This window comes from Tauraco erythrolophus, chromosome 2 (assembly GCF_009769465.1).
Source record: "Tauraco erythrolophus isolate bTauEry1 chromosome 2, bTauEry1.pri, whole genome shotgun sequence".
Taxonomy (NCBI): Eukaryota; Metazoa; Chordata; class Aves; order Musophagiformes; family Musophagidae; genus Tauraco; species Tauraco erythrolophus.
The window spans coordinates 5,048,773-5,074,657 of record NC_141466.1 but is presented as its reverse complement, the minus strand read 5'-3'; the positions used below and the strand labels follow the sequence as shown (position 1 = coordinate 5,074,657).

Here is a 25,885-nt window from a genome sequence, read left to right as displayed (position 1 = left end):
CCATAAGCTTTGATTGGGAATTACTGATTTTTATGTTGAAGTTTAAATAATAGGTAGTTTGAAACTATAAATGTACCAGTCTACTACCCTTTCTTGCAAGAGGAAAATGAAATCGAATCCTGATACTGCAAATATTTTTACATATTCTTATCCCTAAGCAGGAAAAAGTATTTAAAACAGATTTGAGTGCAGGGATTATAATAAAAAGAAATCAAAACTTCAGGCAACTCCTAAACACAGTGAAGAGCCTCAGCCACTGTTAGTGAGTGGAATTTCCCTGCCAGTTAAACCTACTTTACCTATTTCACTGGTTCCTGTATTTTCAGACTGTAAAATGAACTACTGTGACAGCCTGAATATTTCTAGTGGAAATAATATCTCATAAAAAATAAGGTCTTTTTAGGACTGACAGTTAAACCAAGTTAAGAAATAAATCTGAATTTTAAATGCACTGATGTTCTTGAAACAATCAAAGCCTGTATATTTATTCCAGAACAATACTTTTGTCTCGTTAATTTACTTGAGTCTATTTTTCTGGGATGGGCTGTGACGATATGGAATAGTCAGAAAAAAAACAGATGTGAAAAAAATGCGAATATTGAGTGACGAACGTGAACATCAGTTAACCGAAAACAGTAAAGGATGGTCTCAGAGTTTGTTTCTTCCTGTGCAAAAGGAACGGACATAGGAAGGGAAACGAATCTTAAATCCTTACACAGTTGGAGATTTAAAGTATTTGTCGTGCTGGAAAGGAAGCATTTCTAAGATTTCTAAGTTCAGCGGAAATACTGACTTTCTTAAGGACACACACCCCCCCAGCTACCCGTGCATATTTTCTACTTTCAAACAGTTATGGCTGGAAAATTTTTCCTTTTCTGGCAGCACCATGAGGACGCTCCTGCCCCTTCTTGACACTTGGGCAGGCACCAGCTGGCTGGGGCACGATGCCTGGTGGGGCAGCGGCCGTGACGGCCCCTGTGCTTCTCCCTGCTCTCCATCAGGCTGCTGCCCTTGGGTGAGCCACCCCTGTGGCTCAGATCGCCACACGTTCTGGCAGTCGTGGTGTGTGCACGGTGGGAGCAAGGGGCTGCTTTCCATTTATCTCCGTCCCCTGGAGAAGGAGGAGGTCCACGAGCTCAGTGGGCAGCAGGCGCTTTCACTCGTGCAGTTAAGCCTGGCAGAGCTGTGACCCGGAGTTCTGGGTCTCACACCTGCAAATACCCCTCAGTCAGGAGTGGGGGATCCTCTGGGAAGAGGAAGAGAGCCTAGAAAACCAAGAGGCAAAGAAAGAAGGATAGCAGAGACTTAACTAAATATTTCAAGTCAATATTGATTTGAGTTTTAATGAAAGTTGAAAGTTGACTGGGAAGTTAATTACATGTGAATTGTAGCTTTCTTCGTTCAGCATCTTAAGCCTCAAGTTAAATTACCAAATTAAGGACCTAATAACTTTCATGTTCTATTTCAAGAAGCAGATGACAAGTCTTGCAGGAGTTACTCATCCTCTGTGGTGGAACGAACGCTGCCCTTCCCTCGGCTTGCTTCTGCAATCCATTTGGACTCTCAGAAGTGAACGGCGAGCAGTAGGACAAGAGCCACGTGGCCAACCATGAAACATCAAACAGCTCTTCCTGAAATGGTGGTTATGTGCCAAGAGGGGAGTTCAGATGTGGTCAGTTGGGATCACCAAGCTCATCCATTGTATCTTAGCCCACAGATTCAAGCTAGATGCCTGTGGAGGCTAGGAAAACCCAGCCTAGTTGATGCATAGGAATAGACAACAGCACAGCCTGGCGGGACAGAGGAGGGCATTTTTGGTTACTCCCAGAGCAGGGCTAATGAGCTCTAGTTTGTAATTTAGAAAGCAAGGTCAATGTTCTGCACACAGACTCAGCTTCTGTATTTCTGAGTTACTTTGGCCGTTGAGCTGTAGGATTTTGGTGTAGGCTTAAAATAGAGGCGATTCAGCAAGAGAAGGATGTTTTCTGACATTTTATTCTTTCCTGGTTAACCAAAAGTATGTGGATGCTCCCAGTATTGTCAGGGCACGGGGCTCTTCTAGTCATCATACATTTCATTTCTCTGTTCAATAGAAAACCTTTTTCAAGGAAACCTGCATAAGATAGGCAGAAAATGCCAGTAGATCTGATTCCGGACAAAGTTAATTGGTACCAGAATTTTCCCCATTTCTTTTGTGGTCTGTCCCTCCTGACTGCAAAGTTTTTGTGCTTTATATGAAAATTAACAAATTATCAAATTAATTACCACAGGAAAAATGATAGCTGTTTTGCTGAGTTTCCTTATATTTACAAGTCACTCTGTTAGCTTGAAGATCACCTTTGCCTGACGATGCAGCAGAACTTCCAGTCATCACTTTTCTTCCAGCTTACCGATGCCAGGAACTGGTAGTTTTGTGCACTGGAATTAGCACCCAGCATGGCCCAAAATGACTCCCTCCTTGTCCACAAGTGGAATCTCGTGGATACTCTTTCAAAACTAATAGCAGAACTTCTCTGATGATGACAGGCGTTTCTCTGACACAGGTTGCTTACAAAGTCCTATTTCTCTGGACACTGATCGCTTCAAACTTCTGTCAGCCCCAGGCTCTTCTTGTCTGGCTTATCCCTGGGTCACACACCTGCTTGAAGCCTGGAGCTGAGCTCCCTTTGCTATTTAGTTCTGTAATATTTTTGCTAATTTTCTTCACCATGTTGCGTTCACCATTAAACAAAGGTAGCGGTGTAACTCCAACACATTCATCCCTGTTATTCAAAATACTCAGCAGATGTATCTACACTTTCATAGTAGACAAGTTTAATATTTTCTTGAGCACTGTGTCTTAAGTTAGTGGTTTGTTGCACCAGTCCCAGTGATTTTTCTGTCCCTTCTCTCTTTTCTCAGTCCTAACATGAAGCTAAAACTTATTCTTCAAGTTTGTCCAGCTTGTGGTTTAGACCTTGGGTTGTTCTGCTAGCTAGTCCCTGAGCTTTTCAGAGCTAGAGAGCTCTGCATATCTATACAAGTGCAAGAGTCAGCACACTGTGTTCTGCCAGCTTAAAATCTCGGAATCCCTTTCTCATTTTTCAATCTTTACACAGTTGTTGTTGGATAAAAGCCATGCTAGCAGTGGTACCATGGAGCAATCAAAGCTGACTGCAGTAAGAATGACACCGTGGAGGAAGTGGTAGTTGTGATGTTTTCAGGATATGATTCAACAACACACCAACCAGGCCTAACAGCTCTTTGCCACTAAAAGGGGAGCTCTTCCCTGCTTCCTTCCTTCCATTCCTGCTCACAGATGCATGGTCTGTAGCTTGCTTTGCAAGTAGTAGAATACTGTAGCTGTGCTGCACGACATGAGGCCACTGACATGTGGTGAAGAAATTGCAGGAAAATGTACTCCCTACACTTCAAGACACAGTGGTATGTTGTACCATTCTCAGGGGAGCAGAACAGTGGGAGAAAATCTAGGCTGTGAATAGAAAAACATGCAAGATATCATAGAGCCTATGAAAACGTGACTCTAGCTTTACAGCCCCCTCAGAGCTCAAAGCACACAGTGATCACCACAGGCCTTTTGGTCCTTGTGCTCAATGGGCTACAGAGCAGAGAGAAGACTGCCAGTCACTATGGGACTGAGAGACAACCCGCCTTTAGGACTCCAATTCTTGGAAAATGGAAACAACCCCAAGATATATCTCCCCGTAGAGAAACCAAGTTGCTGAGAAATTATCTCAATGGATCAATAATACTACTCCTGGAGTTACCATACAAATTTTCTTCAGCTGGTTGAGATGTTTCTGTGCCTTTTAACAAAGTGCATTCTTCATTGCCACTTCCTCCGTGGCAGAAAAAGCTTCCGATATATTCTTTTTCTAATTGATAAAGTGTTTAGGTTTCCGCTTCACAAGGACTTAAGTAATCTAAATATAACGAAATCATGGAATCACAGAATGGTTTGGGTCAAAAGGGACCCTTCAAAATCATCTAGTTCTAACTCCCCTGCCGTGGGCAGGGACACCTTCCACTAAAACAGGTCACTCAAAGCCCCATCCAACCTGGCCTTGAACACTTCCAGGGATGGGGCATCTACAACTTCTCTGGACAACCTGTTCCAGTGCCTCACCACCCTCAGAGTGAAGAATTTCTTCCTTGTATCTAACATAAATCTAAGTCATGTATCATTTTTAATTATTACTGAGTACATAGCTACAGGTATGCATACAGCAAGTGACTGTAGATAGGAATATGGGTGTCATTATTTGTGGAAGAAAAACTTCATCTGGAAAAACAAAGGGTGGAGGAATTATTGGCTGAAAATCAGACTCGACGTATGGAGATTTCATAAATGCTGAGCAAAGTCTTTTGTGGCTGTCCATAGCTTTAATGAGAACAGTTTGTGTTGAAAGCTTTTGTAAATTCTGTATTAATTTTCTATTTATCTAAGACACTGGCCACATTTATGTCTTCTGTAATTGTGTTATATGTGGTCTCCTTTGAAGTAATTACACAGTTTACATTTTGATTCATTAACTAAATATTGTAACAAAAAAAAACCCTAAACCAGTTTCAAAACCAATTCAGTCAAACAAGACATGAAATTCTCTTCTTTTAACAAGGCTGATTATGTTCCCAGATGAATGCCTCAGGACTCTGGGGAAAAAGTACATCCAACGGAGCCTCTTAAATTGCTCCCTGACCATGCAGACGGAGCGAGCGGGTCACAGAAGCAGAACTCGGCTTCTCCTTAGGTATTAGCTTCCCACCACCAGTCTCCACAGCTACAGCAAAGTCCTTGTTTAAACCGTGTATGTAACACTTCTGCGAAAATACACTGCCCTGGTTTGATTCAGCTGATGAACGCAGATGGACGGTGCACGCATCAGCCACAAATTATTTTTGATACGTCGCAGCAGCTACTGCCTCATAGATAAAATACTGACTTTGGTCACTGAGGAAAGGCAGAGCGTGACAAACCAGCTGCCAACCAACGCGGATTTCCCCATTCTCTTCCTTGTCAGTGAGCACAGTTTGTCACCGTGATCTACACCATGGGTGCACCAGTTGCTGGTGAAATTCATAGAATCACAGAATGGTTTGGGTTGGAAGGGACCTCAAAGATCATCTAGTTCCAACCCCCCCGCCATGGGCAGCGACACCCTCCACTACACCAGGTTGCCCAAAGCCTCATCCAACCTGGCCTTGAACACTTCCAGGGATGGGGCATCTACAACTTCTCTGGGCAACCTGTTCCACTACCTCACCACCCTCAATGTAAAAAATTTCTTCCTTATATCCAATCTAAATCTGCCCTCTTTCCGTTTAAATCCATTGCCCCTTGTCCTATCACTACAGGCCCTTGGAAAAAGTCCCTCTCCAGCTTTCCTGTAGGCCCCCTTTAAGTACTGGAAGGCTGCAATAAGATCACCCCGGAGCCTTCTCTTCTCCAGGCTGAACAGCCCCAACTCTCTCAGCCTGTCTCCATAGCAGAGGTGCTCCAGCCCTCGGATCATCTTCGTGGCCTCCTCTGGACCCGCTCCAGCAGCTCCATGTCCTTCTTGTGTTGGGGACTCCAGAGCTGAACACAGTATTCCAGGTGGGGTCTCAGGAGAGCAGAGCAGAGGGGCAGAATCACCTCCCTTGACCTGCTAGTGGGGCTGTGTGCAGTAACCTGCTACAGGTTCCACCACTGTCTGAACTCACCTCTCCATTTTTTTAAGAGGTTTTGGATACCTCTTGAAATTTTCAGATTAAAAAAAAAAGACAAAATATTTCCAAAAAATATATTTAGCATACTATGCATGTTTTGGATATTTACAGGATGCCAGAAAAGAATTCTTTTGGCCTTATTTAAAAATGTTCATTTGGGAGGAATCCACCACTGTGGTAGGTCATTAAAGGTCCCTGGCTGCCTCGTTTATGTTCCTCTGCATAATTTCGTCTACCTGGTGATTGGCTGGGATGAGATTCAATGTGTTCGTGGTACAAAGCTCGTTTTTTCTGTTTACATACCCGGTCAGTCTCAGAGACTGACATATTGCTAATAAATAAAATCTAACAAAAAATGCTCAAAATCCAAAATAGTAATTTGGAAGACTGAGAGTAAGGGAAAGCCTATTTTATGCCTATCTAGAGATTAAACTGAATAGCAAAGTCTACGCTAAATGGAGTAACAGTTGAGGCTCTATACATCTCCAAATTAAAAAACTCAGTGATACCCACGATGGCTGGCACATTTACATTTTCTGTGACCTCTGTGGTGGTGGTACCACTGCTTCACAACGATCATCTGAATTACTGGTGTTGTAGAAACACTAATATTAAAATTTCTAACTTGTACAAACAAAACCTTATTCATTCATAGATTCATAGATTTCTAGGTCGGAAAAGACCTTAGAGATCATCGAGTCCAACCATCCCTAATCCCCATTAAACCATATCCTCAAGTAGATCATCCACCCTGTTCTTAAACACATCCAGGGATGGGGACTCAACCACCTCCCTGGGCAGCCTAAATTTATATTCAATTTAAAACAAATTGAGGGCGATATTGGAAAAAGTAAAGGCAATTAGGATTTTTAGTACATACTCTAAATATTCTCAAAAGTTCGTGGGCACTGAAGACGTGGTTATGCAGTCACAGTAATAAATGCAGCTGTGTTTATTTCATTGCATAGATCAGACAAACTGTACAAGCTAAGCATCAGCATCTTGTTCATAAATCAGTAAAAAAAATGCAGCACAGTATGCAAGATTTACTCAGACCTTCTTTCTGTTCCAAAGGTTTTCAGACTTGGCAGAGTACACATTCCTCAGAGGACTATGAACATGCCGAGTTTTAAGCATTTCTAGCAAAATCATTTTTTAGTTAGTTCAAGAAAAAACACATAAATTCTTTGCTTAATAGCATAGGAATTAACTTTTAAATACAGTGAAATACAGCTGAAAAAGTGCTGTTTAGTTTTTCTTAAAAGTGGGGTGAAAGAAAGTGTAAAGAATTTCAGCCCAAGAAATAGCTTCTTTAGAAGAAAAAAAATGCTGACTGTTCTTGAGCCTCCTTCCAGGAGCCTCCCTTATGGTCTCTTTCAGAAAAGTTTGCAAATTTAATCCCTGGTTGCGCATACTCAGAAAAAAACAAAAAAACAAAAAAACAAAAAACACTTTCACGATGACGCCACTTGGATTCAGTTTGTTGATTTTTCTGTGCTTTATATTTAATAACAATTATAACTGAGGTTTTGAATACTAATACAACTATTGTGATCCACAACCAAAACTTGTAAATGCTTATAGTCAGTTATTTTCCACTGAATTCTATAACTTTTTACTGTGCTTTCCCTATAGATGTTTTTTTTTTTAAAATACTTTGATAAGGAGGGTTCATTTAAACCTGCTTTTCTATTAAGAGTAATTTAAGAAAACCTTTAAAATAGAAGTCTTCTCACTAATATCTACAGTACCACACTGTAATTAACTACTAGGCTTCAGTGAAACCGTGCTGCTGGCATGCCCGTGGTATTCCATCAAATTGGATATAAGGAAGAAATTTTTCACTGTGAGGGTGGTGAGGCACTGGGACAGGTTGCCCAGAGAAGTTGTAGATGCCCCATCCCTGGAAGTGTTCAAGGCCAGGTTGGATGAGGCTTTGGGCAACCTGGTGTAGTGGAGGGTGTCCCTGCCCATGGCAGGGGGGTTGGAACTAGATGATCTTTGAGGTCCCTTCCAACCCGAACCATTCTGTGATTCTATGATTCTATGAATATGTTGCGCACAGTCACAGGTGTCCTGTTTGGACCTGAGGCCTCCTGCTGCTGTTTCTTTTTAATATTTCCAATGCGAAGGAAAACGCTTTGAATGCTTAACTCTTTTGCTAATTAGAGTTAATGGAGCAAAATCACATTAAAAAGAAAACTCCAGTATACCATTTAGCATATGCATTGCTTAGGAACAGTTTTCTGTGCAAATATTTCTGTGCACATTTATTTTCTTTGGGCAATGGGTTTTTGTTTGGGTTTAGTTCTGCATTTGTATATGTTTAACAAAACAGTCTGAAATTACAAACATGCTTTCCGAAGTCTGTTTGGGAGAAGATTTCATGTAGTCAGTGGAACTTCTCAGCAATATATCTTCCAGCCTGGAAAAAAATAGTCACTTGATGCTTCTAAAACATGGTAGTGGTTGTAGTTATACTGAACCACCAAGCTATAGACGGGGCAGGGAATTAAATCTCTCAAGCAAGAAGTGACTTGAGGCCAACTACAGTTCTGACCAGGAAATATTGCAGCCTGCAGATAACTCTTGGTCCTACTTTGATATTAAGATAACAATCCGTGTTATATTTCTGTAATGTAACTCTATATGTCTATAACAGATTTCCATAACATCTCTTTAACTGTAGCAATATTTCATTTCTTTAACTGAGAGCTATATTTCATACTCTCAGCACATTCAAGAAAGGAAGTCTACCTGCTTGCCTTCGCAGTTTTTTGCAGGCATGATCTTCACAAATCTTTTCACCTAGAAAAATTAATGGATTTTCTTGAGTTGAACAAAAGTTTCCACATCAGGCCTATAATTTTGCATGTATAGTGTACCATTAAAAAACCAGAAAAGTATAGAATCATAGAATGGTTCGGGTTGGAAGGGACCTTAAAGATCATCTAGTTCCAACCCCCCTGCCATGGGCAGGGACACCCTCCACTACACCAGGTTGCCCAAAGCCTCATCCAACCTGCCCTTGAACACTTCCAGGGATGGGGCATCTACAACTTCTCTGGGCAACCTGTGCCAGTGCCTCACCACCCTCAGAGAGAAAAATTTCTTCCCTATATAGTTTTATATCGCATGGCTCAAAAAGAAAATTATGTTTGCCTGGTTTTCTTTAAAGACAAAGGATCCATCAACAAAATTCACCCACAAATTCTTTCCTATAAGCTACAAATTCAGCCTTGCCCATGACACCAGCAGAATCTTTGACCAAAATTAGGTTGCTGCTCTGCTTAAACTGTGGTTGATCATGTAGATCCAGGTTGTCTAATTGCTTCCTTTTCCATCTTTAATCTCATATCCATCAGTTGTGTGATCTTTGCAGCAGGAATTGCTTTTATTTGCTCTCTGAGTTTGTACAGTTTTGCACCACTGGGATTCTTGGCCACGACTGAAGATTCGGAGGTGCGTGCAGGTGATTCTGTCCACAAGTCCTTGTTTGTGCACACTAGAGGTGAGGCTGAAATTGCTTTGGAAAGTTAAACTTTATTTATTGGGCCTTCCCTGGCACCGCTGGGTTACTCCGTACTAGCAATCCTGTTCAGTGGCATTTCATAGACAGAATGTGAGTAGTAGTCTCTCCTGCTGACATTAAGTGTAAACACTGGCAAAGAAAATAAAACAATTTTCCTAGGCACTTGGCCAAACTATTAAAACAGCTGAGCGAGTATTTTCTTTCAATCACTGCCTTAAGACTGTTTTGTTGTTGTTTTTTTTTTCTGCAAGGTCTCACCCCATTATGGTCCTCTTGTGATAAATTACGGAACAGGTTAAAAAGCAGAGAACAAAAGATGCGCCCTGGTTCTTTGTCACATGAGCTGCATGTTCTATCTCGTTGTACTAAATTAATCATAAACATTATTCAATATTTAAAGGTTTTAAAGGGGAAAAGAGCAGGTGCCTGCCAAGCTCGAGTGTTACAAATTTAGGGTTAAATAAAATGCAGCTAATCCTTTGCACATATTATTTCCATACTATACATCAGGAACCATACCCTGCACTAATACGTCCCCAGCTGGCAGAAGAAAAGCCTCTTGTGACACGTTTTCTGACCTGGCCTTTTTCCTAGAATTTACTTCCCACTCTGGTTCACAAAGGTTCAGTTTTGATGGGATTCTGTAAATGTCATGTTGCCCATCTCAGAGTGGTTGTAAACATCGTGACAGTTATGAGGAGTGGCTCAATGAGTACCTGAAAATAATTCAGCAGGCTGCCCAAGGATGAAGGATTTGCCAAGGTTTATTCTGATTAATTTTAAAATTCATCGTTGTCTAATATTGAACATGCACGCAAGCATTGAAGGAGTGGTGCCATATTATCTAAGCCTTTTCTCAATGGGTCATTTGAGTCCTGTGAGAAAGGTATTTATGAGAAAATTAGTGGAAGAGTTTGGTAGATGGAATCATTTCATTCTAACGTATTTCAACATGTGAACAAGCACTGTCCGAGCAGGACAACGGGGAGAGATGGAGATTAGAAATCATCCTGCACAAAAAAGCCTTTTCCCTCCACAACATTTCCTTTAAGTGACTCGCAGCCTTATCCCTCAGAAAACCCTGCTCTTTTTAAAACACGCCGGCATCTAAAAACATGGAAAACATTTTGAAATCATTCCCAAGGACAATGCATTATACACTGGTGAACCACCAATGCATTTCTCACTAATCTCAGTTTTACATCCCTGACAGTCTGAAAAATTACATAAAGTTTGGGACTATGCCTGAAATACTGGGAGTGCTGGCAGAGCCAATAACAGGCTTTTTCCTTTTCCAGCTGGAGTATCAGGGTTGTTAAAACAACTAATGTACAGTTGCAAAGTGCTTTTTCCTCGGAGGATCTCAATGCATGTTACAAATATTTAAATCAAGTATTTAGAGGAAGGAAAACTTAGGAAAAAACTTAAAAAAAACACTTATAAAATTGTATATATAAAAAAATTGTAAAATATATTAAAAAACCTTAAAAATTTTAATGTAAAAATGTAACTGTACAAGTGCTTCTATATCTAATGAACAAATACACAACATTAGCATGTTTGTATATAACTAAAAATTGTATAAGGAAAAACTTATAAATTGTATAAGGAAAAACTTTAAATAAAACCTTATTGTATAAAAAACCTCTTATAAATTGTATAAAAAAAACCCTTAAAAATTGTATAAGGAAAAACTTCTTCACTAGAACTGTAATGAAGTACTGGAAGTATCTGCAGGGGTGGTGGAATCTCTGCTCTTGAAGGTTTCAAGGCCTGGCCAAAGCCACAGCTGACCTAGTGTGGCAGTAGCCCTTCTCTGAGCAGGAGGTTGTGCTGCAGGACATTCGTGAAGTCTTCATCCTTGAAGGTTCTCAAGATTTAATTTAAGGGCTGGATAAAGCCCTGGGTAACCTGGTCTGAGCACACAGTTGACCCTACTTTGACTTGGAGACCTTATGATGTCCCTTCCAACCTGAAGTATCCCATGATGCCAAAGAGGTGCTTTCCAATCACTGTTCTTTCCATAAGACTATGAATATGAACATGTTCTCCAGCTTCTTGCAGTTTTGGCAGGCATCTGCAATTGGCTGCTTTGGAGTTAGGGCCCTGGGCTATATGGACCTTTGCTCTGATTAGCAGAGCTGTCTTTATAGTTGGTGGAATCCATCAAACTTCCCCTGATAGGAAGAATCACCTTTCATTACTAGGGATCTCCTAGGTTCTCGTGAGATCATCTCAGTCTTTGAGGGACTACAGGAGCAAGGGCCAAAGCAGGACTGGAGAGGAGAACTGAACATAAGCTTAGACAAAGAGAAGGAACTGGGGCATGACTAGAGTAGGCACCCCCAGAAGTGAGGAAGGCTGGAACAAAACTGACCAAGAAAGTCTCAGGAGGACATTAGCAAGGGAATGAAGGGAAAAGCTTTAAGTAGCCTACTTCAGAGGCAGGCTTCCATTTAACCAGAAAGATTCTGCCTTCCAAGTGATTCAGCAAGTCCCTCTGTTCTCCCTCGTTACCCCCTTGTGTGTGCCTGAACCACCACACTGCTCACCCAAGGAGATGCTTTATTCCCAGAATCACAGAATGTCAGGGATTGGAAGGGACCTCAAAGGATCATCTAGTCCAATCCCCCTGCCTGAGCAGGACCACCTAGATCAGATCACACAAGAACGCGTCTAGGCAGGTTTGGAACATCTCCAGAGATGGAGACCCCACAACCTCTCTGGGCAGCCTGTTCCAGTGTTCTGTTCCCCTTACTGGGAAGAAGTTCTTTCTCATGTTTAAGCAGAACCTCCTATGTTCCAGCTTATATCCATTTCCCCTTGTCCTATCACTGGATGCCAGTGAGAAGAGCCTGGCTCCATCCTCATGCCAGTCACCCTTTCCATATTTATAAACATGAATGAGGTCCCCCCTCAGTCTCCTCTTCTCCAAGCTAAAGAGACCCAGCTCCCTCAGCCTTTCCTCATAAGGGAGATGCTCCACTCCCTTCATCATCTTTGTGGCCCTGCGCTGGACTCTCTCCAGCAGTTCCTTGTCCTTCTTGAACTGCAGGGCCCAGAACTGGACACAATATTCCAGATGCAGCCCCACCGGGGCAGAGTAGAGGGGGAGGAGAACCTCTCTCGACCTACTAACCACACCCCTTCTAATACACCCCAGGATGCCAGTGGCCTTCTTGGCCACAAGGGCACATTGCTGGCTCACAGTCATCCTGCTGTCCACCCACCTTCAGGCAAAAGATTTGTTTAGTTTTGAAGCAGGTCACGTGTTTAGTGTTTCGGAAGCTACCCAAGAATTGATTTTTCCGCAGTGATAAGCTGACACTGAGCACACACATAATGCTGGTGGAGGTTTTGAACTACTTGCTGTCATGTGCAATAGCGCTGACTCCAACAGACTGTCCATGCTGGAGATGCGGAAACGGATCAGTAATAATGTAGAAGTCCAAATATTTATAAATGCTCATGTTCATCCACTCAGACAGCCAAAGCGTGGTGTGTCTATACATAGAGAGATACAAGGTAAGTATCGCACATTGACATGTTTTCGGTGACGTTTCTTGAGGGCACATCTGTCATCACTGTAAGGCAGAATACGCACGTGCCTAACCCACATGATTCTACATCCACGTAAATCCAGCATTAACTAATTTTCCTTATGCATCACTTCAGCTTTGCTCCATCGTTCTGCACACTTAGCTGGCCGCTAAATACACACACACCTTGTTACGCTGCTGGTTTAAACCAGCAAGAAATGCTTTGCTTGGTTTGAACAGGCATCTCCCACATTACACTCTTTTTCGGAAGGTGATGCTACAGGGATGTCACACTTCCCAACACAAGAAGGACATGGAGCTGCTGGAGCGGGTCCAGAGGAGGCCACAAAGATGATCCGACGGCTGGAGCACCTCTGCTATGGAGACAGGCTGAGAGAGTTGGGGCTGTTCAGCCTGCAGAAGAGAAGGCTCCGGGGTGATCTTATTGCAGCCTTCCAGTACTTAAAGGGGGCCTACAGGAAAGCTGGAGAGGGAGTTTTTACAAGGGCATGTAGTGATAGGACAAGGGGCAACGGATTTAAACTGAAAGAGGGCAGATTTGGATTAGAGATAAGGAAGAAATTCTTCCCTCAGAGGGTGGTGAGGCACTGGAACAGGTTGCCCAGAGAAGTTGTGGCTGCCCCATCCCTGGAAGTGTTCAAGGCCAGGTTGGATGAGGCTTTGGGCAAGCTGGTGTAGTGGAGGGTGTCCCTGCCCATGGCAGGGGGCTTGGAACTAGACGATCTTTGAGGTCCCTTCCAACCCAAACTGTTCTATGATTCTAATTCCATAAGCACAAGGTGCCACTCTGTGAAATACACCTGAGACTAATTACAGAAGTTAAAGAACAAGACGCTTTCATCACTTTCTTGGAAGCCTTTAGAACCGACTTGCCATCTCATGTTAACTGAATCGGGTTTTCAGGAAGAAGAATCTGATTTTATTTGCATGCATATCTCAATACAAAGTACAGGCTGGCTTCTTTGAAGTTTTTCAAAGCAGCTTCAAAGGTGGGCCTCTAGTTTGTAAGGAGATATAGACGTACATAAAATCAGATTCAATTAACTTAATTTGCTTCTTTAACAATAACATTGTTCCTATTAAAACAGTGTTACCCTTAGACCACTTCAGCCAGCAAGTACACACAAATGCTACTGCTGTAGCACTCGGTGTTGTCAGAGAAAAGCCTTACAAAGGAAGAAAAAAGCACCTTCCAAATTGATTCAAATTATGCAAAAGCTCAACTAAGTGGAGATAATCTAATTTTTTTTTGTTCCCAGGTGAATGTCAGATATCTTTACTTGATTCCAGACAACAGTGTTATCTGCAATAGCGTTTGTAGCATCAAATCAAGACCACGCTACCTATGATTCTTTGCTCTTAATTTACTATTATCTTTTACAAGAAATTCATTATTCACTTTAAAATTACTTTTGCTATGAAAATATTACGATAAAGTCTGATGCTTTCCCAATTATCTGCCTGTGTAGGTTCTGCTAAATCAGATACAGAAGTAATAGAGACATTTCAATAATAATTCTAATGTCATGTAGAGTGCAGCGATAACAAATGTAGTTGGAGGAAAACATTACCTGCATGCCAAGATTGACTGTAGGTATGTTCTAGGGTGTACCAGGGAAAGGAGACACTGTTTTGATAGAGTAACTAAGCTGGTGTGCTTGATCCCTCACACTGAGAGACTAAACTGAAGCAAGGTTGACTGTGGAATCCAACTGCTTTCTGAATAGAAAAGCAATTTTATTTTAAAAATGCTTATGATAGTGATGGAAAGATTTTCCTTTTACATAAAAACAGCCCATAAGGCATTGTGTTTCAACTGCTTTGGTAGAAACAAAGGATACCATAACCGTCAAACCTCTTTGCTTTATTCTGCACACACAGAACACCCTTAATCCCAGGGGAAAAAACAAACCTCTGTATACAAACCACACCTCTACATACAAACTGCAAGGTGGGTACACTCACTCACTTCTGCAGCATGTGAGAAAAGAGCTGAATGAGCACAAACATTTCCCAAGTTACCACGCAGAAACAGCATTTAGCTCATACAAAACTCCCAAACACCTACACAAATATGCCTGTCAGTGCGTTTCCCAGTTTTTGTAGCCCCCTCCCCATATAAATATATATTTATACACACACACACATGCACATACATGTGGATGAATGAGGATTCTACCTGGGCATTTCTGTGGCTGAGAACTCGTGACTGCCTCACAGCCTGTCTGAATTTTGCCAGCTCTTGTTTCCCTGCAACGTGTGCCAAACGAGATATCAGAAGCCTTTTGTATTAAAGAATCAAAAAAATGGTAAACAACTGTTTCTGCTTCTGCACCTGTCCCTTAAGCCTTGTACCACCACATTTTTGTTTAATGTATCGCCAATGTTACAGTTTTCTTTCTTCTCCCTTGCACTTTTTTTTTTTCCTGTGAGACTTGAAGCTTGCATGTAAACATTCCCAGATTGTTTTTTCCCCCTAAGTGATCTGTCAGTGTATCGCTGGTACAGGTCTCGTGCAACAAAACTGTTCATAATGTATCAGGACTGATCCAGGTGGGGTCCTGGATCCACCCTTTTAAGGCCAGGCTGGATGAGGCTTTGGGCAACCTGGTGTAGTGGAGGGTGTCCCTGCTCACGGCAGGGGGGTTGGAACTAGATGATCTTTGAGGTCCCTTCCAACCCAAACCATTCTGTGATTCTACGACCCAAGCTGTGTCCTGCAACAAGGAATGATTTTCACTCCAGAGTGACCTTCAGTGGACGTTTGGTTCCTGTCCTTCACCTGAAAGTCATCACAAACGCAATCCCCCCTTGACAGCACCCCTTTTTGGACTCAAAGTGGCCACTGAGTCTCACAACTGCAGCATCCCATGAAAGTCGTGATGAGACACGGTTACACCTGATAATCTCTTGAGTCTTATTCAAGATCCGTACGAAGATTCAGGATCAGGTACAACTGGAGAATAATTTTTTTGGTATCATAAAAAGTCTAGACAGAGGTAGAGAGGCATCTCAGCTGCCTGAGATGTTAAGCCATATTAAGCCATGCAATAGCTTTATATTGAGACGTATCCTTGCAAACACCTGTAAAGCTTTTGGCTGATGTTTTTACCCTGGGTGATACAGATTGTACTACTCTTCACAGCTGGTGTGTAGGCAATGTCTGAGAGTTTTCATCAGAAAACGTACAGTTAAGAACAACGTGTTTCTCAGGTAAAAACTAAGATCTCACTGCAAGCAGAAGAAATTCGAATTCACAGAAAAATTGTAGAGATAGTTGATGAGTTCATCTCTCTAGGCAACAAACTACTGTCACGTGGGGGAAAACGCCTCGAGCTGCCAGCCATAGCCAGGAGAGACGTGTCAAGCATCCAAGTTCACAAAGCCATCAGTGACAGGGTGCACTGAAGAGACAAGTGACACCAGAAATGTAGTTGCTCAAGTTCCTCTCCAGTAGGGACAGCACTAGGAAATAGACTTTGAGAGTGCTGAACTTATTAATTACTAAGGCTAGGTAGGCACGCCCTGCTAATATTATAGAATCATAGAATCACAGAATGGTTTGGGTTGGAACAGACCTCAAAGATCATCTAGTTCCAAACCCCCTACCATGGGCAGGGACAACCTCCACTACACCAGCTTGCCCAAAGCCTCATCCAACCTGGCCTTGAACACTTCCAGGGATGGGGCATCTACAGCTTCTCTGGGCAACCTGTTCCAGTGCCTCACCACCCTCAGAGGGAAAAATTTCTTCCTTAGATCTAATCTAAATCTGCCCTCTTTCAGTTTAAATCCATTGCCCCTTGTCCTGTCACTACACACCCTTGTAAAAAGTCCCTCTCCAGCTTTCCTGTAGAGCCTCTTTAAGTACTGGAAGGCTGCAATAAGATCACCCCAGAGCCTTCTCTTCTGCAGGCTGAACAGCCCCAACTCTCTCAGCCTGTCTTCATAGCAGAGGTGCTCCAGCTCTCGGATCATCTTTGTGGCCTCCTCTGGACCTGCTCCAGCAGCTCCATGTCCTTCTTGTGTTGGGGACTCCAGAGCTGAACGCAGTATTCCAGGTGGGGTCTCACGAGAGCAGTGTAGAGGGGCAGAATCACCTTCCTCGACCTGCTGGCCACGAAAATTAGGTTCATAATGTCTTTTTTTGTTCATTATTGTTCATATTGCCACATTGTCTGCCTTGAAGATTAGGTTCCTGCATGCCAACCTCTCAAGATTGAAACAAAGGTTGGAGAAGAGAGCGCTGCATCAAACCAAACAGGTCCGCAGGGTCTGCCTCATTTAACTCGAGCCATAACCCCCCGGGAACACCTGTCGCGGGGGTGAAGCTGTGTAACGGAGGGGCCTCCTTGTTTCTCAGACCTGTCATTTCCCCCGTTATTTCTGTGGAGAGTGCTCGGCAGCCGGGAAGGGACGGGCAAGGGCAGCCGCGGAGGAGGAGGAGGAGCTGCGGAGCGCGAAGCCATGCTGCCACCTGGAGCACAGGCCTGTCACTGGCGGCGACCCGTCTCGCACCGAACCAGCGCTTCACACCTGCGAACCCCACTCATGGCGGGGCGGCGGTACCGCCGGACGTGCCAAAGGCGCCCCAAGGGGCACGGCACGCGCGGCTGCCATTTTCTAACCCGTCTGTTCTCCTTCCGCTCTCCACATCTTAGCGCTACGGAACTCGTTGTTTCACCGGCATTTCTAGCGCGGAGGCGCCGAGGCCAGGGACAGCCGTCCGTGTCGGGAGCGGCTGTGCCAAGAGACCCCCGCCCTCCCCCGCGGCTGCCCCTCACGGCGCTGCAGGAGGCGGCCGGCGGCCCCGCCCCCTGTCGGCCGTTAACGGCTCCCGCCGCCCCACCGCGCGCTCCCGCGGCCCCGCCCCCGCACGCTGAGGGGCGGGCGGGCGCGCGGCTCTCACGCACGCGTAGAGAAGCGCTCCGCCCCTCCCGGCGCCGCTGCGTGGGGGGCCGGCCGCATCTTGCCGCGGGGGGTTCTGGGAATGGTAGTCGCCCCGCCCGCCAAGGGAGCGCCGCCGCCGGCGGCGGGGGACGGGACTCCCACAATGCACCTGGCGAGGCAGGCGCCCCGCCCCGAGCGGGAGTCACGTGACCCGGGCTGCGCTGTCCGCGGGGGCGGGGTACGAGCCGGCGGGGCCGGGGGTCCGCGCGCGGCGCGGGGGGCGGGGCCTGTGGCCGCCGTTTAACGGGGAAGGGGAAAGGGGCGGTGTGGACGGTGTTTTGCGTCTCCGCGCTGCGAAAACGATGGCGCGCAGCAGGGGCTGTGGGTGCCGGGGAGGGGCTCCGGGAGGCGCCGGTGGCGGGTCGCGGCCCCCGGCGGGTCAGCGGTGGCCCCCCGGGGCTTGCACCGCTGAGGCCGCGGTGCCCTCTGCCGCCTCCGGGGCACGGTGCGTTTCAGGCGGGGCGTTTCCGCGGGCGAGACCATGAGGTAGCCCCCGGTAGCAGCACAGGTAATGGCAGCAATATGGCGTGTGTGTGACTGAGTGTGGGCAGCAGCTCCAGGGAGGTGATTCTGCCCCTCTGCTCAGCTCTCGTGAGACCTCACCTGGAATACTGCGTTCAGCTCTGGAGTCCCCAACACAAGAAGGACATGGAGCTGCTGGAACGGGTCCAGAGGAGGCCACGAAGATGATCCGAGGGCTGGAGCACCTCTGCTATGGAGACAGGCTGAGAGAGTTGGGGCTGTTCAGCCTGGAGAAGAGAAGGCTCCGGGCTGATCTTATTGCAGCCTTCCAGTACTTAAAGTACTTACAGGAAAGCTGGAGAGGGACTTTTTACAAGGGCATGTAGTGATAGGACAAGGGGCAATGGCTTTAAACTGAAAGAGGGCAGATTTAGATTGGATATAAGGAAGAAATTTTTCACTCTGAGGGTGGTGAGGCAGTGGAACAGGTTGCCCAGAGAAGTTGTGGCTGCCCCATCCCTGGAAGTGTTCAAGGCCAGGTTGGATGAGGCTTTGGGCAACCTGGTGAAGTGGAGGGTGTCCCTGCCCATGGCCGGGGGGTTGGAACTAGATGATCTTTGAGGTCCCTTCCAACCCTAACGTTTCTATGATTCCATGAATAGCAGCCATCAGTAATACCTAACAGCAATAACAACTTGGCATCTTCTGAGCTTTGACAAGGCCTCTCCCTTCCCAGGAGGCTCCTTGGCAAGGATGAATCACAGCATCCTCATGCTGCCATTGCTCCTCAGTGTTTTGACTCGAGCAGTCTTGGTGTTTCCTAGCAATAATCCATGGGACGCAAACTTGAGATTGTTTCAAGGTACCTGTTGGCTGAAGCTGACACAGAAGATTTTAATTCCTGCCTGTCTGGCTGATCAGACAGGCCTGGGCAGCTTCTCCTGAAAACTGGATTCTCTTGTTTGAAGAAATCAGTGACTGCTCATCTTGGAAGAAACTATAAAGCTGTATTTCCATGCACTGTGACCTTTTTTTTTTTTCCCTTGCTTTTATTGTAAATGCTGGTTTTAATGATGTTTCTTACTTTTTTTTTTTCCCTTCACTTTGGAGGACAAGAAATTAATCTAGATGCAGTAAATTGGAAGAAATGGAAGAAAGGAAAATCAAGAGGAGGAGCCCCAAATCATCCAGCAGTCACCCTGCTCAGGTTGCCAACTCCAAGAAAAGCTCGGTGCCTGTCAGTAAAAGCACAGCCTTTTCAAATTCTGCACCACAGCCTGCGGTACAAAAACCAAAGTTAAAACGGTAAGCTTGGGAGCATCTTGCAAGCTCAGTGGAAGTGACAGCCAGAAACCTGCCAATGCCCAGTCTAGAGGGTGTTTAAACTGGAAGGGATGGAGTGAAAAGAAAGAGCTTCAGACTCATGAACGTTTTTGATGACGTGTCTTTGTATAGTGAAGCAATTTGCGTTTAAGGCAATATAATGGTTATTTTACAGAAAAGGAAAAAAACACAAAACTGTGTCCAGTTTTGGGCCCCTCGCTTTAAGAGAGATATTGAGCTCCTGGAGCGAGTCCAAAGAAGGGCGACTAAACTGGTCAAGGGGCTGGAAAATAAAACTTATGAGGAGTGGCTGAGGGAGTTGGGGCTGTTTAGCCTGGAGGAGGCTGAGGGGAGACCTGATTACAGCCTACAAATACTTGAGAAAAGATGGTGGGGAGGTGGGGGAAGGGCTCTTTACCTTAGTGTTGGGTGATAGAACAAGAGGAAATGGGCATAAGCTTAGTGAGGGGAGATTCAGGTTGGATGTTAGGAAGTATTTCTTCTCTGAAAGGGTTGTCAGCCACTGGAATAGGCTGCCCAGGGAGGTGGTTGAGTCCCCATCCCTGGATGTGTTTAAGAATAGGGTGGATGATCTACTTGAGGATATGGTTTAATGGGGATTAGGGATGGTTGGACTCGATGATCTCTAAGGTCTTTTCCAACCTAGAAATCTATGAATCTATGAAGGTGCTTGATTCTCTTCTTGTAAGCTTTATAAAACGTTAAACAGTGCTGTAGACTCAATGATGTAGCTGAAGAGATCATAGCCTGATGTGACTGGTAAAAGCCGAGCTGGGTGATCCAGGATGGCAAATGTGGGCATTGTATGGGAGATGGCAGAGCCCCAGGTGTACAGCTGTCAGGAACAAATTAAATATTACATGGCTGCGAGGTTGGAACTGACAAGTAGGGAAGGAAATGAAGGACATATATTGAACAGTACTTAAAGGGGGCCTACAGGAAAGCTGGAGAGGGACTTTTACAAGGGCATGTAGTGATAGGACAAGAGGCAATGGATTTAAACTGAAAGAGGGGAGATTTAGACTGGATATAAGGAAGAAATTTTTCACTCTGAGGGTGGTGAGGTACTGGAACAGGTTGCCCAGAGAAGTTGTAGATGCCCTATCCCTGGAAGTGTTCGAGGCCAGGTTGGATGAGGCTTTGGGCAACCTGGTGTAGTGGAGGGTTTCCCTGCCCATGGCAGGGGGATTGGAACTAGATGATCTTTGAGGTCCCTTCCAACCCGAACCATTCTGTGATTCTGTGTTGCTTTTGATGGTGAGTTTTACAGAATTCAGATGTTACTTGAAGGTGGGAAGAAGGAACTCTAGGAAAATTTATCTGGAGGCAAGGTCACCTTCCTGTATAGGTTATGACGAGTTGTTTTCCACGCTGGTTGCAGACTGCAGGTGTGTGCGACAACACGAACCTGTGATTCTTGAGGGTTTTTTTCCTCTCTGGCTTCTGTCAAACAAGAGAGTTTGCAGATGTTTTTTGGGTCATTTTGTGTAGATAATGCTCCATGCACCATGTGGTGGTGTTGGGTAAGGGTTGTCTTTAGATTACAAAGATGGCCGTTACATACACATGCTCTGTTGATGTTTACCACTATTAATAGGGAAGCAGATTGTTGGAATCCTTCCTTCTGCAGTATAAAACTGCCAAGATACTGATGTTGTTCTTTATTCTCAAGACAAACTTGTGATGCAGTTTTTACCTTAAAATGGGTGATTGAAATACGTATTCCACACTTTCCATTGCGTTTTGGAAGCCTAGCTCTAGAATTATCCTGCATTTCAGATTCTCAGTGAAAGTGAGAACAGGAAGTAATCTTTATGTTTTGTTTAAACATTTAATTTCTTCAGGGTAATAAAAGAGAAAGCCAAACCTCCAGGAGGTGAAGCAAAAGGGGCACAGGCAGCACCCATCCAGCATTCATTTCTCACAGATGTATCAGATGTCCAGGAAATGGAAAGGGGACTTCTGAGCCTCCTGAACGACTTCCACTCTGGCAAACTTCAAGCGTTTGGTAAGTTTTTGTTTGTGTAGAACAGCTGTTTTTACAGTTATATGTTGATAACTTTTGCAAAGAGATGTGGTGTATTGCCAGACTGCCAGTTTGTCATACTCTGCTATTCAAAATCGAGTTTAACATGACTTAGTAGACGTTGCTGCATTTTTAAGTGATAGTCCTATTTTGAGGTTGTCTCTGGTGGGAGATGATTCCAGTGCCAGCTCATTGTTCCTTCCAACACGGCACACCAAAGGCAGTACCCTGGCTGATGGATTTAAGGTACCAAGTTTAAAGACACTTATTTATGATAGTGTAGAAATGATAAACTTTATTTAGCACCTGATTTTGCAGCACATTAACACTTTAGACTGTTCACAGAATCACAGAATGTCAGGGATTGGAAGGGACCTCAAAGGATCATCTAGTCCAATCCCCCTGCCGGAGCAGGACCACCTAGATCAGATCACACAAGAATGCGTCCAGGTGGGTTTGGAACATCTCCAGAGAAGGAGACTCCACAACCTCTCTGGGCAGCCTGTTCCAGTGTTCTGGTACCCTTACTGGGAAGAAGTTCTTCCTCATGTTTAAGCGGAACCTCCTATGTTCCAGCTTATATCCATTTCCCCTTGTCCTATCTCTGGATGCCACTGAGCAGAGCCTGGCTCCATCCTCATGACAGTCAGCCTTTACATATTTAAAAACATGAATGAGGTCCCTCCTCAGCCTCCTCTTCTCCAAGCTAAAGAGACCCAACTCCCTCAGCCTTTCCTCATAAGGGAGATGCTCCACTCCCTTCATCATCCTTGTGGCCCTACGCTGGACTCTCTCCAGCAGTTCCTTGTCCTTCTTGAACTGAGGGGCCCAGAACTGGACACAAGATTCCAGATGTGGCCTCACCAGGGCAGAGGGGGAGAACCACCTCTCTTGACCTACTAACCACACCCCTTTTCATACACCCCAGGATGCCAGTGGCCTTCTTGGCCACAAGGGCACATTGCTGGTTCATGGTCATCCTGCTGTCCACCAGGACTTCCACCCTGTGCTGTTGGCAACAGCTTGTATGGAATCCAGTGCAAGTTGCATTTTACCCAGTACGTTCTTCTGTCTTAGCATCTTGCTGTTGTTACTATTTCACAGTTGATGGAGGCTTCAAAAAAAAGAACCCCAAACATTACGCTCTTCTGCTTCCTTTTTTTCCCCTGTACTGTGTAGAAAGATGGCGTATGTGCTTTGATAAGTTTGGTGTTAGGTCAGCATGTCACTTTAATTCCACACTTATTTTACAAGAGAACCTGAAGAGTCAGTATTATATAAAGCATTGGTTAAAAGAAAGAAACCCTTGAGATTAATCAAAATTAGAAAGGTTTATTGTGATCATATTTAAAGTTAAAAATACAAGACCTTTCTAAATCGTAGAGAAATTCAGAGTATCATAAAAACATGCAAATTCTGAAAAACAGGTTAGTGCATTCGGTAGTTATCCCAAGTTCAGCACAACATGACACCAGACAGGATGACAGAAACTTCAGGATTGAAACAGGCAGAAATCATAAGAAGCAAATTAACTTCACAGAGTCATAGAATGGTTTGGGTTGGAAGGGACCTCAAAGATCATCTAGTTCCAACCCCCCTGCCATGGGCAGGGACACCCTCCACTACACCAGGTTGCCCAAAGCCTCATCCAACCTGGCCTGGAACACTTCCAGGGATGGGGCATCTACAACTTCCCTGGGCAACCTGTGCCAGTGCCTCACCACCCTCTTGAGTGAAAAATTTCTTCCTTATATCTAATCTAAATCTGCCCTCTAACTTGTAAATGTGATGTTTAAATTCATTTTCTCTGATGCAGAAAGCTGCATCTTCACACCTTCGTGTGCTCTCTCAGGTTTCTTTTATCTCAAGCTGCTGCGTGTTCTTTCAGGAAATGAGTGTTCCATAGAGCAGATGGAGCATGTGCGGAGTATGCAGGAGAAACTTGCTCGCCTCAATCTGGAGCTCTACGGGGAGCTGGAAGAACTCCCTGAAGATAAAAGAAAACTAGCCAGTGACTCCAACCTGGATAGGCTGCTGTCAGACGTGAGTACTGGGATGGCAGAACACATGGAACTTTGCCCACAGAACTCTGCTCAGGAAAACACCACTAGCGGGTGGGCAGTGATTTACAGTTGAGGAGAAAACAGTTCTGTAGTTAACAGAGATGTGAGCCCTACCCTCATCTGGGTTTCCAGAAGACGCAATCCCTTGTTTTCCTTTTTTGTAGGAGTGGAACAGCCTGGCTGTACACTGACCGAGGATGTAGGCTTGGGTAGAGACAGCCAATGTGCCAGGGAACTAGGACCCTTCTCCTTGTGGTCCATCTTCCCACACCTGAGGAAGACCACACATAACGAGGAATTTAGACCTGTATATTCTATACTTTCAGCTGCTTTTCACTACTTTATTTCCATGAAACCCAAAACTTAATTTCTTTACATTTCCTGAGATAGGTAGATTTAAATTTAATTTGGGACTTAGTTCTATTGGTGTAGAATTCAGTGCAGGTTTGCTTTGCTTTTTGTAATAACATCATACATTTCAGCCCAAACTATTAGTGATTTGCTTTAGTGTTTTAGGGTATTTATTTCCTCATATCAGCATAATTGTTGCATTTATTTCACTAACTGAAATGCTGTTTTTGATACTTTCTACATTTATATTGCAGCTAGAAGAACTGAATTCATCTATGTATCCTTTTCTTTAAATGTCTATTTTGCATTATATATTATTGTTAATTGTAGCCAAATTATAGCATATTTCCCCAGTAATTGGTGTTTTTCCAGGAGTCAGATCTCTTCAATCACAGAATGGTTTGGGTTGGAAGGGACCTCAAAGATCATCTAGTTCCAGTCCCCTGCCATGGGCAGGGACACCCTCCACTACACCAGGTTGCCCAAAGCCTCATCCAACCCGGCCTTGAACACTGCCAGGGATGGGGCATCTACAACTTCTCTGGGCAACCTGTGCCAGTGCCTCACCACCCTCTGAGGGAAAAATTTCTTCCTTATATCCAATCTAAATCTCTCCTCTTTCAGTTTAAATCCATTGCCCCTTGTCCTGTCACTACACACCCTTGTAAAAAGTCCCTCTCCAGCTTTCCTGTAGGCCCCCTTTAGGTAATGGAAAGCCACTATAAGATCACCCCGGAGCCTTCTCTTCTCCAGGCTGAACAGCCCCAACTCTCTCAGCCTGTCTTCATAGCAGATGTGCTGTGGAACACAAGTGGAATGTGATCATAATATCACATAACAGTGATAAAAATAATTTGCCATCCCCCTTGATCTGCCACTAATTCTGGAGGTCTGTAATGCCTAAGTCTCACTGAGGAAGATTAATCTACTGGTTGAGAACTGGCATAGGACTTCATGGAACTGAATTCATCTGGACTGGTGCATGTCCATGTCAGGACTAAGCACAGGTCCATGGAACAGTGCTGTCTTGTTTGTATCCTATCTATACGTGAAAATGTTATTCCTTAATGGTTTGCTTCAGCCAAAAACTACATTTAGCAGATGCTCAAGATATTCCAAATAGTGCCACAGGCTGAGAGAACAACTTGGGCAATTTGGATTCTCCCAGAAGCTTTTCTTTTGTTTTTCCTGACAGTGGAATCTGAAAGAGTTGCGGGTTCTTGTTTTGAGTTTGTTTTTTTAATTGATTTTACACAATGAAGAAACAAAGTGCAAATCCAAGTATTTATTTTTGTACATTTCTCTTTGAGCACTGCATTACGTCAGGACTCAGTATCTCGAGTTTAAGTAGGTTGTTGTGATGCCGTGCTTTTTGTTATTGCCTTATTTAATAGAAAAATTGGGGAAACTTGAAGTACATTTCTTCTGCTAAGTGTTGTTCACATGGTTGAAAATGATAGCTGTGTAGAAGTTACTGAGCATTTCTCCACTTCTTACAAAGGTAGCAATGATGCTGCCTTGCTGACCAGTATGTAGACAATCTGCACGCTTATCTTTAGTGGATTATTGATCAGCGATGCCAGATTAATTTATTGTTAATAAAGTAAAACATTTTAAATATGATGTTTCCTTTAGAGAAGTTGCTATCTGTTCAGCTGTGTTAAGAAGATATCTGAATGTTTGCTGCAAAGCTTACTTTTTTGTTCCTGTGAATAAGTACGAAGTGTCACTAAATTAGAACTAGCATGCATGCTAGCAGTCCACATAATTTGATTAAATATTGTCAAATTCCAAAATTGGGTAAACAGTTATTGTTCAATAAATCCAGTATATGCAATTTTGTAGTCATTCCTAAGCCACAAATACTCTGGTATGTGTTGGTATCATC

General features: G+C 44.2%; 1 protein-coding gene across 1 annotated transcript; it reads left to right on the top strand.

Annotated features, from left to right (window-relative positions):
• The first annotated feature begins 17,888 nt into the window (after window positions 1-17,888).
• CCDC28A (coiled-coil domain containing 28A) lies at window positions 17,889-25,885 on the top strand. The gene is made up of 6 exons (XM_086632037.1): window positions 17,889-17,929; window positions 19,324-19,518; window positions 21,402-21,565; window positions 23,472-23,626; window positions 24,252-24,274; window positions 25,079-25,885. Exons 2-6 carry the CDS (start codon window positions 19,361-19,363, stop codon window positions 25,131-25,133), a joined length of 555 nt encoding a protein of 184 aa, XP_086488163.1. The 5' UTR covers window positions 17,889-17,929; window positions 19,324-19,360; the 3' UTR covers window positions 25,134-25,885.

What these genes read in the sequence shown, in the direction of transcription:
- CCDC28A (XM_086632037.1), top strand. Translation starts at nt 19,361, where the DNA reads ATGGAAGAAAGGAAAATCAAGAGGAGGAGCCCCAAATCATCCAGCAGT. An exon ending in CAAAAACCAAAGTTAAAACG is followed by an intron (nt 19,519 to 21,401) that starts GTAAGCTTGGGA and finishes TAATTTCTTCAG; the next exon opens with GGTAATAAAAGAGAAAGCCA. An exon ending in GAAGAACTGAATTCATCTAT is followed by an intron (nt 24,275 to 25,078) that starts GTATCCTTTTCT and finishes GGTTTGCTTCAG; the next exon opens with CCAAAAACTACATTTAGCAG.